The sequence below is a fragment of the Salvelinus sp. IW2-2015 genome, linkage group LG3 (assembly GCF_002910315.2).
Source record: "Salvelinus sp. IW2-2015 linkage group LG3, ASM291031v2, whole genome shotgun sequence".
Classification (NCBI taxonomy): Eukaryota; Metazoa; Chordata; class Actinopteri; order Salmoniformes; family Salmonidae; genus Salvelinus; species Salvelinus sp. IW2-2015.
In genome coordinates this window covers 3964046-3979621 of record NC_036840.1, presented here as the reverse complement: position 1 = coordinate 3979621, position 15576 = coordinate 3964046, and the positions used below count along the sequence as shown (strand labels likewise).

General features: G+C 41.3%; 2 protein-coding genes across 2 annotated transcripts; both read left to right on the top strand.

Annotated features, from left to right (window-relative positions):
- The first annotated feature begins 2189 nt into the window (after positions 1-2189).
- myf6 (myogenic factor 6) lies at positions 2190-3645 on the top strand. Its single transcript, XM_024012039.2, has 3 exons — positions 2190-2751; positions 2950-3043; positions 3141-3645. The coding sequence occupies exons 1-3, from the start codon at positions 2239-2241 to the stop codon at positions 3248-3250; spliced, it is 717 nt and encodes a 238-aa protein (XP_023867807.1). The 5' UTR covers positions 2190-2238; the 3' UTR covers positions 3251-3645.
- Positions 3646-9058: 5413 nt separating this feature from the next.
- LOC111982656 (myogenic factor 5) lies at positions 9059-11826 on the top strand. Its single transcript, XM_024014269.2, is given in 4 exon segments — positions 9059-9100; positions 9102-9662; positions 10896-10971; positions 11321-11826. Coding segments are annotated over 4 exon segments (873 nt in total). The 3' UTR covers positions 11515-11826.
- The last annotated feature ends 3750 nt before the right edge of the window (positions 11827-15576 follow it).

The following is a 15576-nucleotide window of genomic DNA, read 5'->3' as shown; positions in this document are numbered from 1 at the left end:
TACGGCGTTTCCTCCGACACATTGGTGCGGCTGGCTTCCGGGTTAAGCGAGCAGTGTGTCAGTGCGGTTTGGCAGGGTTGTGTTTCGGAGGACGCTTGGCTCTTGATCTTCGCCTCTCCCGGGTCCGTAGGGGAGTTGCAACGATGAGACAAGACTAACTACCAATTGGGGAGAAAAATGGGGTAAAAGTCAAATCATGATTTGTATAGTAATTAACAGTCAAATGAATGATGTGAAATGTGAAATTATGTGGAATCAGCAAATCTGCCCAAGCTGAAAAGTACGTCCTGCTTTTACAAAATGTGGTTTCCAAAGTGGTATTATTGTGTGCAGTCAGGAACCAACATGATCTGGTGATCTGTCAGCYAGAAACCAATCAAATCTATATTTGCTTCCACATGTGACTGCTCCCCCAGACCCTTGTAAACAAGACGGAATGGGCAWACATGTCATGAAATGCTCACCATATACTGTATACCCAGTGATCGAGACGACAGCTCTTACTCTACTACTTACTGTTGAAAAGTATCACGTCTTCATTAACATAATTAACTTTCACATCTTCACTACCTCTGAAATTGAGTTAATTTCATACACACAATCCATTCTCCTCCTATATACATACTTATCATCTATTATGAAGTGGATCTGCAGCTTCTCCTTGACCATGGCCTTCAGCTCAGACTCCCTGGGGTTGTGTGAAAGAAGACCTGACTGCAGTAGAATAGTCCCATTGAACAGGCCAGGACCAACCGGCCTATTGTCCTGGATGGGCAGCTGCTGATCCCAGGAGGATGTTGGAATGATCAACAAACCCCGAAACCCCAGCAGGATTAGGAGCGCTCCCTAAAGTGTCAGTTACTGGGAGGGATGAGTACATTTACAGTCTGGAACAGAGCTGTAGAACAATAGAATAGTGTAGAGGATGAGGCATGGATTGATGGAGGGTCACGGATACAATATGTAGAAGAAATTGTATATTTGAGGGGCAATATTTCAATAGAAATTTACTTTCATTTGGGTAATTTACGTCAGGGATATTTTATCCAAGTGGGTTTAGAAGAGATGACTTGACATGGGCCAGAGAGATGTGTCACTGACTGACACAGGTATTCCAGAGCCAGAGTGTGACATCCATGGGACATCCATAAGGTTTAACCAAGTGTGGTTGCACAACAGTATAGTACACACTGATCTGGAACATACTCAATGCACTGCTTATCATACAGTATGATATTACACACACACACACACACACACACACACACACACACACACACACACACACACGCACACACACACATAATAGTTTCATGAATGTTCAGTTAACCCCAACCCTAATACTATAAATGGTAAACAGTGGCCAAAAGGGTGACAAAAATGTACTTGGCTAATTTCTTGGCACATGACATGGATGCCATACCTCCAGGCAGAAACAGGAGCCCTCAGCGACCACTAGTACCAGCTGAGAGAAGCAGACTTTGCCGATCGTAGAGAAAAATGTCAAAGGCCACATAGCACCACTGAGAAGGCTTTCATCTATTTTATGGATTTAAGATGAATGAGTCCCAGATCTATTTATACRYCCTAGATACCACYTGTGTCATTTTGACTGCACATTCATATCTATTTATGATTGGACATGCCACAAGTTACAGTTGCACTTAACCATTCTCACTSTCTAGGARATGTTTCTTTGAAATGTAATAGGCTATGCTGTAGAATTTCAGAATTGGGGTTAAAAGTAGAACATTTTTGATAAGACAAGTCAACAAGAACAAATATACTTTATTATTACTATACATTAAGAACATAACGTTTTTGGAACTTTGCAAGTCAGTTGAGGGCCAATATTTGTTTCCCGCTTAGGGGAGCCAACTTCTTGGGGAGGGCCTGAACATTACATTGACATTTATCTTGCAGTTCGAAAAGTTGAGATGGGCACCGGTACAGTATGTTACCATTTCACTGTGAAACAGATATGGAAAACACCTGTCATAAGTTTGAAGTGACGTTTTAACTTTCATTGAGAGGTGTTAACGCTTATTTATTTTCTACACAAACTCGCTTGGTAGTAAAAAAAACCATTGAGAAAAAAAGGTTGATGCACTGCGACAGCTAAGCGTTGGATAGAGTTTCACATTCTATATATAAGCCTGGTGACTTGTGTCACTGGGCTATTTAAATGCCATGCAGTGTCCCACTGTCAAAACATAGGCCGTGCGAGGGTACAACAGTATGGTGGACCTCTTTGACACCAACACTTATTCCTTCAACGATCTGCGCTATCTCGAGGGAGATCATGGACCACTGCAGCACTTGGACATGGCGGGGGTGTCCCCTTTGTACCACGGGAATGACAGCCCGTTGTCACCTGGGGGGGATCCGTCCGAGACTGGATGTGACAGCAGCGGAGAGGAGCATGTCCTCGCACCCCCYGGTCTTCAGCCGCACTGCGAGGGACAGTGTCTCATCTGGGCTTGTAAAGTTTGTAAAAGAAAGTCTGCACCGACCGACAGGCGCAAAGCGGCCACTCTCAGGGAAAGAAGGCGGCTCAAGAAGATCAATGAAGCATTCGATGCGTTGAAGAAAAAGACCGTGCCCAATCCAAACCAGCGGCTGCCCAAAGTGGAGATTTTACGCAGCGCCATAAACTACATCGAGCAATTGCAGGACCTGTTGCATACACTGGATGAGCAAGAAAAAACGCCCCAAAATGGCTCATATAACTATAACGTGAAAYAACACCYTGTAAGCTTCATTTGAGWAYTATTTGRATCTGCATTTTTTATGTCACTTTATGCGTACAATAATTMGCTTTARACTTAAAGGYAAKATTMCCATAATGAGAAATATCTTACTGTGCATTATYCTTGTAGGCTTACTARTTTGTATAATWACACGTGTGTTAGTAGACACTTAAGCTAATACATGTGTGTGTACATGAAGGCGTCCAATAAGGAGTACCATTGGAAGAAGAACTGTCAAAACTGGCAGACCTCAGCTGATCATTCCAATGCACCAATGACGAATCAGAGAGAAGGTTGGTGCCAATTATGAACAGTAAATTAGATCTAAATTGCTATTTTGCAACTCGTCAACTGATWGTACATCTTATATATTTGATTTCTGTATTTCAGGCTTCACGGAGTCTTCAGCGTCCACCAGCCTTCTTCGCCTGTCATCAATCGTTGACAGRATCTCAAGTGAAGAGAAACCGACTTGCAACGAAGAAGTCTCAGAAAAATAATGCWTGATTTATTGGAATTTTGTAGCCTGTATAAGCGACGTCAGCATTTCATATTTCCATTGTCTATTTCGAAATTATGTTCACTTCTTTATTCATATGTTTTAGTTTCCATTTACTTATATTCATTTGTACAAATTAWCGGGCATTTTGTAGTCACTGTTTTCTTTTAAATTGTATGAATGGTCAATATTTTKTTTCTAAAGTATGACAACAATYGAACTATAATKTTTTATTTCCAAATGGACATTTGATAATTGTAAATATTTTATAATATATTAACAACTTAATTTATTTTACATATAAAAGGCAGAAACACAACCTCAAGAGATTCATTGTTGTATTTGAGTATTTCTATATGAACTGACCAACAAATAAATTGTAAGCATTGTATCTTACACGGGATCTACACGTTTTGTTTTGTTCATCACTAACTATGCACTTCATTATATATTTTAAATACTTGTCAGGTATTTTAAGAAAAATTCAGTTTTTACACATTTTGATATAATTACAAATTACATTTTATACAATATATATCCTTGACACATATAGTATAATATAGTATCATGAAAACCATGCATTTAAAACCTTAAGGTATTAATTTTTGAATTATCCTATGTTGTACCAGTTTTTTAATTAGACTAGACTCACTCCAAATACTATAGTTTAATGTATGTTTGTATGGGTACTTAATGTAGGTCATACTGTGTTCAACCTATTTGCAGGTCATTTCATTCTTATTATGTGACAAACTTTCAGCAATAGCTTTCAGGTCTCATAATGTTATCCGAGGATATCCCTAATGTCCCCACTAACCCAATTGATCATATGGAATTTGAATAGAGATATGACACTGTACATGCAAGCATCAGCCACAAGTTCCCCCAGTATTCATGGGTATTAGAAGACCATAAAARCCAACGGGACCTGAAATAGCCTGGGCTCCTTTCTTTGTTCCAGCTGGCAGAGAGCTAGCCTGGTCCACTTCAGTAGCGTTACATTTACGTTTTAGTCATTTAGCAGACGCTCTTATCCAGAGCGAATTACAATTATTGTGCTCATTTTAGGATAGCTAGGTGATCGGAAAATAATGTATTTTTAAAAATATATATTATTAAATATTATTACTATTATTATCATTATTTTGTCACCTCTAAACTCAGATATYCTTCGACATGGAAACTTGGTCAGGAGGCAATGGTGCAGACAGCTATTAGGTCCTAATTCATGATCACTTGTTTGATCATGCACATTAGCACAATGTTTACACATAGTTTATAAGGGACTCCCTGAATGTATGTTTGATAGGATGATCTCTTTCTCCTACATGTGTTGACTTGGGGAGTGCTACTTGTTTATGATCCCACAGTGCATTGCTGTGCTGACCTATCCCTGCATCACAGTGAGCACTGCTCCTCTCCCTCTCAGATCTCTGTGGCTGACACACTGACCCTGTTGACCCCTGTGTGTCCAGCCTGGTGTCATAGACTAGTCATAACATAATGTTAGCCACAACAAATTGGAATTTGTAACATATCATAAGAATTGTACATTCAAAACATATTGTACGAATTGCAATTTGTAACATATCATACGAAATGTAATTCGTAAAATATCATACGAATTGTAATTTGTAACATATAATAAGAAATGGATGATGAACATCCAGAAATMAATACATGTCATGCCAAACGTAAAATATCATCCTAATTTCAGCTTCCCAGATTTTTGTTTACTATGTTACGTCCACCCCTGATTCCAGGTTATTTTGTCTGCCTTTCCCTCAGCCCTCACACAAATGGCAGCACACAGTACACACACACACACACACCCACACACACACACACACACACATCACACACCACACACACACACACACACACACACCAACAACACACTACGTCACACACACACACACATGCACACACACACACAAACATACACACACACACAGACACACACACCACACAACACACATACACACACAACACACAGCACACACACACACACAACACACACACCACAACACAATCACACACACACACACACACACACACACCACACACACACACCCACACACACACACACAACCAACACACACACCCTGAATCATGACCCCCAGCACACACACAATTTTATTAGTGACTCATCCAACAGTCATCTTGAAAAGAGGCCATAGTAGAGGTTGCACTAGGGTCCTCTGTGCTGTGTTGTTTTTGTATTGCCGCGGAGTACATTCAATATTGATTAACCTTACAGTCTTTGTATAAAGGCGGTAAAAGGCTTTAGGGTAGTGGTACGTTTTTGGGTGATTTTCCTCCAAAACAGCAGATTGCATATCCAATGTACAAACATTTAATCCAAAACACAATTCAAAGCACCCATGCTCCTATTTTTCTAGTGCGATTAAAAATAGATTTAATGAGCACTTCAGTGATGCCCTGATACAGTAAGTATATCCAAAGGATATATGGGCCTGTATTTCAAAGTCCCTCACGTCTTTCCTTTACTTCTGATTCATCTCACTGAACCAACCTGAAACTAGATCAGCCCCCACAGTAATGGTTATTTTAATGGGATCGAGCAGCTTTCTCACAGTTGAGTTTTGTGGGCCTGTTTTCCCAGTGTCCATGAAGAAGTGTCCAGCGTCTTCCTTCCAAATGAGTTCCTAAGGCTCTCCAGATCCCCACTAAATGACTTTGTCAATCTACTGTTTTGTTTTTGGATAATATCTTGATGTGTTTTACCCAAAATCTACCGCCATGTTTCTCACATTGAAGACCTAAACCTGGGAAAAAATAGCAATTACCACCTTATGGTTGAGGGAACGTAATTTCATTGGGACCTGTTATTTTAAGTAATTTAGATGCAAATTGATCAAGTCTGGGGTTTAATAGCATGTGATTCTATACTAATGTCTATGATTAACCTGTCTGATTTACTGTATAATACAGTCTTTATAAGTTAGGGTGTTATAGATTCTACTTATTTAATTCCTCTCTCTGGGTAGTTTCAAAGTGGAGATAACTAAGTATGTTGTATTATCAACCATTTGACTTGTTAGTAGCAACATCGGCCCCTGCAATTTTACAGAGATTTCCTGTCTCTGTAATGATGCGATCGAAATGGATTTTGCTTGTGGAGGATGTGTTTTAAAAAGTCGCGATGAAAGGGAGATTATTTATAGGAGAGGATCAGCCTTTGAGAGAAATGCCTTGATTTATCTGGGCTTTCCTAGAATAATCCTGCTACGGAATGATTCCTCGCAACATTGTAGTTGGCAGCACACTGCAGCTCCCTGCCAGACAAGTGGTGTTGCCAATCAAAAACCCTTGTCATGTGATATGATCTAATGCACTCACTAAAGTAACTGTCCAGTGAAAGTCTCACTTTTAAAAGTTCATATTCTGTTAACTCATACCCAAATAATCTTACTCATACCCGAATAATCTTGTTGACTCATCCAATACTCGCATTTGTGGCCAAAGCTTAAATTGGACAAAAAAAAAACCACTTCAAAAACCCCACCTCAAACTTCTATCTCAAACAGACCATTTAAAAAATGCTTGCTATTTCCTCATAGAGTATGATGTCATATTCCTGAGGAGGATGAGCTGGCCAATCAGTGGTCTAAAGGAGGATGAGCTGGCCAATCAGCGGTCTAGTCACATTAATATTTTTAATGACCGGTATATACCCACAACATTCTGTTGCTGAGGTGCACCCACACAATTCCAACATGGTAAAGCTGCTTTTTAACATACTTAATTACACTTTTTGGAAGGAAAACTATTTCACTCATATTGTAACTAACTGTTGGTCATATTTCATAGAAATATGGAAAAACTAGAAAGTTACTTTAAGAATTGGGCTGCCCCCTATTTATAAAAACAAACATTAGTTAACTGGAAAAGAGAAATACTWTACATGAAGGATTATAATGCGTCACAAGTGTGATTTAAATTATTGTATCAGTCTGAAACATGTTGTTCATCAGACAAAATTGAGATGATTTGTCACCATACTCTACATCTTTCAGAAATATAACAAAAATACGTTTCCATCAATGGCATATATAATCTGTGGTAAATAAACCTTTATGGAACATTTGATATATGACACATATGGAGACCGGATAAGAGGGGCACAACATCACATGAAATCAAAGTTTAAGCAGTTTAGAAGAAATACGGGTTTCACACGTGAGGGAAAAGGGACATTAAATCCCAGCTAATGCCCTACACTTAACTCTGCCTCTGACCCCTGACAACAACTCCGGAATAGAGGCGATAAAAAACAAACCCCCTAGTTCCCAAGAGACACCACTAGCACTTCAGATCACAGAGCCAGAGTGAGTGTGTACAACGACTGGAGCAGCGCATAGGCCTCTGCTAGATGTATCGCCACTAACACCATATGCTGGTGCAATCGTATCCTATAGGCTCAATTAGCTGTCGGTTGTTGCCAGGTTTTCTCGTTGTCCATATTGTTGGGGTTGTTCACAGTCAATATAGCCTTTGATCTCATCGGCAGCATCGAGGGCCAGGCTCATGCCAATGTCTTCTTCAGCTGTGCGCAATACAAACTCGGACGGCAATTCCGTGGCAGGTACTCGGGTGTTTTCTTAGGTGTGCGCGGTTCCCAGAGATAGAAGAGGACAAACGTTTTGACACGTTGTGAGAAATATCCACATTGTATCCTTGTAGGGTGTCAACAAACACAAAGCTCGAATAATTACTCCGACGACTGAAACAGGCAGCTCATCATGGCTATTCATCAGTGTTTGTTCTAGCTAGTCTCTCATGCGTAATTAGGCTATGCACATGTGGTTCGGGCGCCAGCGGCCTCTTTCGAGATGCAGCTTAAATAATGAATATAGCATGCTTATTAACATGTATTACAGGCCGAATGTTTTAAAAATGAACACAATTCTAATGCCAGATTTCTAATTTTATTGAGTAAAATTAATCAAAGATAGAATGCGATACAGGTATTTTATGAGGGGCCTCAAAACTATACATTATTAGACATTATGAGACCTTTCTAGGTGCAACAATRATATGTACATGTTTAAATGTATAGGCCTATCTGTTTTGAATATKATTTGACATAATTAGGTTTTAATAGTGTATGTTTGGCTATGACAGTAAGCTATGTCTTGCAAATTATTCACGAATTGAAGCCCTCGTGTTAATTGCTCAATTACCCATTTTAATGAGCTTTAACAAACACGGACACCCCGTGTATGACACCTTCAATGATGAGTTAGGACCGGTTAGAGGAGTTACCGCTGCAATGTGAATGATCGGGATTTGAAATGTTACACCTCCCTTTGCAGCTGGGCTGCATCTGTAACGCTGCTATTTGTCTCAAGCATAAAATTGGCCTGCGAACTCGTGTACATGGTTCACCTCGTTGCTATTGCTCAGTTCTAGAAAACAAAACTAATCTCCATTATTATCACACTTACATATGTGTAAGATTTTGAGTGTTGGCTCATCGCAATATTAGTAGTATATATTWAAAAATTGGTATAGAAAAAGTACTYTTTTGTCGGATCTGAGAGGTAAAGTTATTCRCCTKTTTACCTGTTCAACTATTGGTMTTCACCAACCATTACCTTTACTCAGAATAGGTCTGTTTCTTACAGAAAAGGTTAATGTAGTGGTGTAATGAGTGGGAAAARACCAGGGAGTGCAGATGTGGGGAACTCTGCAGGGTARTGGGGGTGAGGGAGCGGGTGGGGCGGAGAGCTGAGCTAACCCCAGCCTGCCTGGGCCAATGGGGCATGGTAATTAGATCTGGCCAATGTGGGCCTTGGGCTCTGGACTGGGGGCATATAAGGGGGGCCCCATGGCAGCAGCCCCCTCATATCACTCAGAGGTCTCCTTTCTCACCCCACTGCTCTCCCAAAGCAGAGAGTTATTTCCTTCCTTTCTTCAACCACAACAACAGTCCAGCCATGGATGTCTTCTCCCCATCCCAGGTCTTCTATGACAGCGCCTGTGCCTCCTCGCCAGAGGACCTGGACTTCGGCCCCGGGGAACTGGACAGTTCAGAGGAGGACGAGCACGTCCGGGTCCCTGGGACTCCTCACCAGGCGGGTCACTGCCTTCAGTGGGCCTGCAAGGCCTGCAAGCGTAAGTCCAGCACAGTGGACCGGCGGCGGGCTGCCACCATGAGGGAACGACGCCGGCTGAAAAAGGTGAACCACGGCTTCGAGGCTCTGAGGCGCTGCACCTCAGCCAACCCCAGCCAGAGGCTGCCTAAGGTGGAGATCCTGCGCAACGCCATCCAGTACATCGAGAGCCTCCAGGAGCTGCTCCATGAGCATGTGGAGAACTACTACGGCCTTCCTGGMGAGAGCAGCTCAGAGCCTGGGAGCCCCTCGTCCAGCTGCTCCGACAGCATGGTGAGACTGAGACCAGACACACACGGACTCATATACAGCTTRTCTCACTGTCTCCTCATCTCTGTGCAGCACACAGAGGTTTTATCAGGTCCTGCTAGTTCAGTGTCTGCTGCAACGRTTTCCCTCTTTGGACTAATTCAGAGTACTCTATTTGCATGATGGATCACATTGCTGTTAGCCTCTGTCTTGTTGCATCTCCCAAGATCTTGAGTTAAAAAGCTTTTGTTTGGGACMCTAGCTTAGTAGCTTCATTTCCGATGTCTCTGAGCATGCATATTGTAATAATGTGATATTACAATGCCATATCTAATTTGCATTTAGAGTATCTCCCTGGATCTGAAGGGGAACAGGCTCACTTCAAATGTAGAATGTTTATTGAATAGACTTGCACTGATTGTGCTGTTGGGGGATCCCAATTACAATGTTCCCTTGTGCATTTCATCTTCTTTGGCTGCATCATRAATGCAAACAGCTCTTTTGCAGTGTTATACATGCATGATGCTTTATGTTTCACTTGGAAATGCTATCCGTTTTTTTATTGGTGTGTTTGGTGCATGTACATTACCCCAGTGCATGCATGATACCTTCTCAGTTGGCCAGTCAAGATTAGAATCAGCTCTACAAAACAGTGGTTAAAAGGTGATGCAATGCTAAATAATAGAATGGATCTTTATGATGGTGGATGGAGTAATGGCTTTCCCACCGCTGGACACGTTATAGCCTAATAAACCCTGCTAAATCCACCTTACTGAAGTCTGGCAGGAAAGACTGTGCTTTTCTGCATTCCATCCTGACTGCATGTTCTCCGCCGCTGCCAGGATTTTCTGCAGATTTACTGGGAGAAAGTGTCATCTTGCACAAACTGGTGTTGCTTCCACTGATACAATCGATTCGCCACGGCTAGAGCCGGGCAGATCATGGGAGTAGCCTGCAACTTTGGCCCTGAGGTGGCTGTGAAATAAAGAACCCTAGCCAGACAGGCAGGAACACTGTGGATTTATCAGTCTGGCAAGATGACCAAGGATTACATTATATACCCATATTTTAATCTTATTTAATATATGTATGTTCTTATCTTAGTAGATTTCCTTGTTGTGCAACATTTACAAACCTCAGTTGAGGAAAATGCACTTGACACTTCAAAATGTCTGAAACGTAGAAAGGGGAATAGTATCACGTGCTTTGTCATGACTGCTGTGCTAACGTCAGTTTGCTCTGTTTGTTTCCTTGTAGGTTGACTGTAACAGTCCTGTTGTGTGGCCTCAGATGAACACAAGCTATGGCAACAACTACAGTTACACTAAGAATGGTAGGACACATTGATGAATATGTTTTCTTTTGTTATGTCATGTAAACGTATAGACATAGTCTAATGAATACACGTAATGGGCTTATGTAAGGCTATGGTCTGGTTACCACCTGTGTATGTTGAGTATTGTAAAACTTGCCAGGTTAACTTTCATTCGTTTTGATTCGTACTATAAAGACACAAATGGTGTTCCAAGTTACGTGAATAATTTTTCCTTTCCATTTAAGTTCACCATACACATAAATTGACTCAATGAGACGAGACATGGTAGTTAACTGATCTCATCCATAAGATGAGCTATCTCCATTGTCTTGACTGACCTTGTCCTTCCCCTGTTTGTCCTGTCCAGTGAGCTCTGGAGAGAGAGGCGCTGGTGCCTCCAGCCTGGCCTGCCTGTCTAGCATAGTAGATCGCCTCTCCTCGGTGGATGCCAGTGCCCCAGCAGGGCTCAGAGATATGCTTACCTTCTCGCCCTCCAGCACCGACTCCCAGCCTTGCACTCCAGAAAGCCCRGGGACCAGACCCGTGTACCACGTGTTGTGAAGAAAACCTGCATTAGAATAAGAATAATCTGATGGCTCTGATCTTCAACCACATACCACTTTTACTTCCTATTTCAGTGATGGCTAAGATCGATCAACACCTGCCAACTTTTGTATTGTAAATAAGATTGTAAATATGTACTGTAAATGTTCATTTATTTGAAACAATATTATACCAAATGTAACATATTTAATAGATCCTTTTCATGTGTCTGTCCTAATATAGGCCTATGCATCATTCAAACAAGTTGTATTTAAGCTATTGTCTTTGTTAGCTTCATGTTTCTCATGATCAATAAACGTTTCAACAATTCTAGAGTTCCCACATCTGTTGGTGTAAATGCTGTTTATTCTATCAAATAGAGTGACTACCAAAGAGAGAGTAGCTTGCATTCCATTCCTGGTCATAGTGTTGGTGTGGTGGGTGGAGATCGGAAGGGGAGGAGAGAGGGTTTGTGTACCTGTTTCTTCTTTAGTAACAGATGTTTCTCATTGTTAACACCCCTAACTACACCCTAAACACTATGGTTTTGAACAAATGGCCTGAACGTAACACTTGAAATTGTGTGTAAGGGAGGGGGAGGGGTTACTAGTATCATATGTTGCGTGTCATCAAAGCCTATAGCTCATAAAATKAAAGAGTTGCAGTCTTTTTCCTGTTGTATTGTGACCCCATTAGGCTAAAAGGATTTCCCCTCACATTTATAGCACATTTATAACAGAAGAAGACAGTGAAATKAAATGTTTTTTGACTTGGGTTTGAGAGCAACCAACAGGTGATGTAGCTRCTGTATTACTTGCCCTATGGCAGTACAGCACACAGTCACGAACATGTGAAAACATAGAAACCTGTCTCGTCGTGACACAACCTTCGAGAGACACTTAAGTCTTCATATTTATGACAAGCACTTTCCTGTTGTGACACCAGAGGGAGAGACTCAGTGGCGAGTGGGCCATACTGGTAGTTAAACACTGGCTCTGCCTCTGTGGCACGATGCTAGACGGCTCTGTGGCATAGCAGGCATACCAGCGAGGGCTTCTATTTCAGTAAGCCAAATCGCTGGCTACGAAGCTCCCCACGCATTGAAGTAATTTTCCATGGCTGAACCTTGGATATATTCATAAATCACTCATGCACCAGGCATGTGACGTCATGAGATGACAAGATATATGATATTTTTTTCCACATCAACAGATAGTTTGACCCAAGGTTACAAACGGGGGGAATTTGCATCGAGTACTTCATTATTAGGATATCATTCATCTATTTCCATTTGATTCGTCTTCCAACCTGGACAATGTAAGGACTAAACGTAGCCTGACACAAATCACTCTAATGTGAAGTACTCTGGCATTTCTCACAATAGCCAAAGCCCTTATTTGCAGTACTGAGTATACACTATTACCACAAGAGGGAGGTATTTCTAATACTTGACTATGAGATGTCACTTCTCATGCTCTCATGACTCCATAGCTTTTTTAAATTGCTTATCTAATAAGTAGGTTGTGATATTGTTTGCATCATATTCCAGTTAAACAATACCTACCTGACAATTTGATACAGATGTAGGATCTTAATTTTAGCCAGTGTACTACAGCAGGAAAATTATTCTGCAGCAACAGGAAATGTGAATTATTATGTGGCTTATAATTAATGGACATTTTATAGGGGTTGATACATTTGTCGTAAGGGAAAATCAAGTCTGAGATTTCATAGTGGAAATTACAAACTTCAGAAGCCTTTTTAAACCTCAAATATACTACACGTTTTACATTTCCTGGATTGCAGGAAAGCTCTCCAGCAACAGAGTGATCAAATTAAGATCCTACATCTGTAGGTCTTTGACAGACATAGTGCTCTTCTAACGGGACAGGTTGGGATGAAAGGAAGACAGTTAACAATTCAATTGCTATGTAGGCTACATCAAAACTGATTTATAATCGCATCAATTCAATACAATTCAAAAATTTTGTCATTATGATGGCTAACTATTGCCCTTTCATTGAGGACATACCTTTGAGTGAGTAATCTAGACACCATGTTGATTTATCCRACTGGGCACAGATGTCTATTCTACGTTGGTTAACCAACGTTGATTCATCCAGTGTGTACCCAGTAGGATTTTAGGCTATAGCTAGTTGTCTAGTTAATAATAGTATACACCCCTCAAATTCAAATCTGGACCTCAAACCATAAAAAAGTCCCCTCTAATCAGGGACTGATTTAAACCTGGGACACCAGAGGGATATATTTTTTGTTGTTGTTGGGTCTATACAATTTATTTGGTCTATACTATTAGCCTGGCTGACGCGCGACCCACGTGACTACACAGCGAGGTGTGACTGGAAGACTTCCAGACCTGGTGCCAGACAGACTACTATGCTTAAAGCTTCAGTCTAATCTTCCATGCGTTTCCTCTGTATAGTAGACTGTATCATCATTTATGTTAACATAACCTTTGTAGTCTATCCTTTCCTTCTTCATTTGCTTCCATGGGGAATCATAGAAAGTATTGTTTTATCACCTGCTTCCAAATGTCTGTGGTACAAAAGCAACGTTTTCTACCTCTAGGTTGCCAAGGCAGACCAACAGGGCATCACATCACATGCATGCAATGCACCCACCCTACAGAGTAAAGTCTGACCCCCCCCCCCCCCCCCACCCCTGCATCTGGAAGTATATTGTCACAGAGACAGAGAAGATGTGATGTCACCTAGCTATAAAGTAAGTGTTGTGTTCCAGCATTACATAGAAACACATCAATTCACACCAGCCATATAAGTGTGAATTTCTTACAGTGTTATATAGTGAATGCATATGCCAGCTCTGCTGTTCTTAATGTGCATTAGACTCATCAGATCATTCAGATGAATTTAAAGGTTGTGATCATGGAAATGACTTGTAGCCAGGATTCATATGAGATTAGATGCATATAATGCAATGTCATTCCTGAGGGCTCAAATGTCAGTAACCACGACATGGCCCAGTCTCTGTAGCTTGTGCACAAGCCCTCTAGTCTATATGAAGGTCTCTGTAGTGTGTAGCCAACTGAACGATTAATTCAAGCTGAGATCTATTCGTTTTACAGAATAAGAATGACAGATATTAACATATTTCACTGATCTCTCATCAGTGATGCCTAATTACGAGTTTGCGTTTCCATCCTCACTACTCAGTTCATTAGCGCCGTTGAATGAGAAAAGAGGTGATTAAATAGATAGATGGATTGCGAGGATGAGTCGCTGTTTATGAATTAGACATTCCTGATGGAAATATTCCTTTGATTCTATCTGAGGGGAATATATTTAAGAAATAAGGCCCGAGGAGGTGTGGTATATGGCCAATATACCACGGCTAAGGGCTGTTCTTATGCACAATGCAACGTGGAGTGCCTGGACACAACCCTTAGCCGTGGTATACTGGCCATATATCACAAACCCCTGAGGTGCCTTGTTGCTATTATAAACTGGTTACCAATGTAATTAGAGCAGTAAAAATAAATGTTTTGTCATAATCGTGGTATACGGTCTACAGCTTCAGCCAATCAGCATTCAGGGCTCGAACCACCCAGTTTATAATAGCACACGCAGCCTGGTTTGTCTAGTGGTGTTCCCTTGGACAAACACAACAGTAGGCTGATACACACTATGTTCTATATAGTCAGTGTAGCTGGCGCAAGCAAATCCACATCCTCAGCTTGAGTTTCCTTCCGCAATCTTACAAGGACCACTGAGCTCCGGCATTACTTTCAGTGTCTGCCTTCTGTATTGACGTGCCATTGGCGATTGGGTTTATATTCAGCTGCTTAAATTCAAGGGGGAATTATAATGTAAAAGCGTCAACCACAGGCACTTCATCTCAGTACCTGTCAGTGGAAGGCAGTGTCAGAACCAGTCACCCCATCACAGAGAGACCTTAATTGCTTTTGAAGAGTGCTACACTGCTGCCCTATAACTCCCGTTCACAGCTCAAACAGACAGGGGTCACGAGTTAGTCCCCTTACCCCAGATTTCAGACAAGCACAATCGACACAGTAGAAGAAGAAGCAGTTTGGGGTCAATA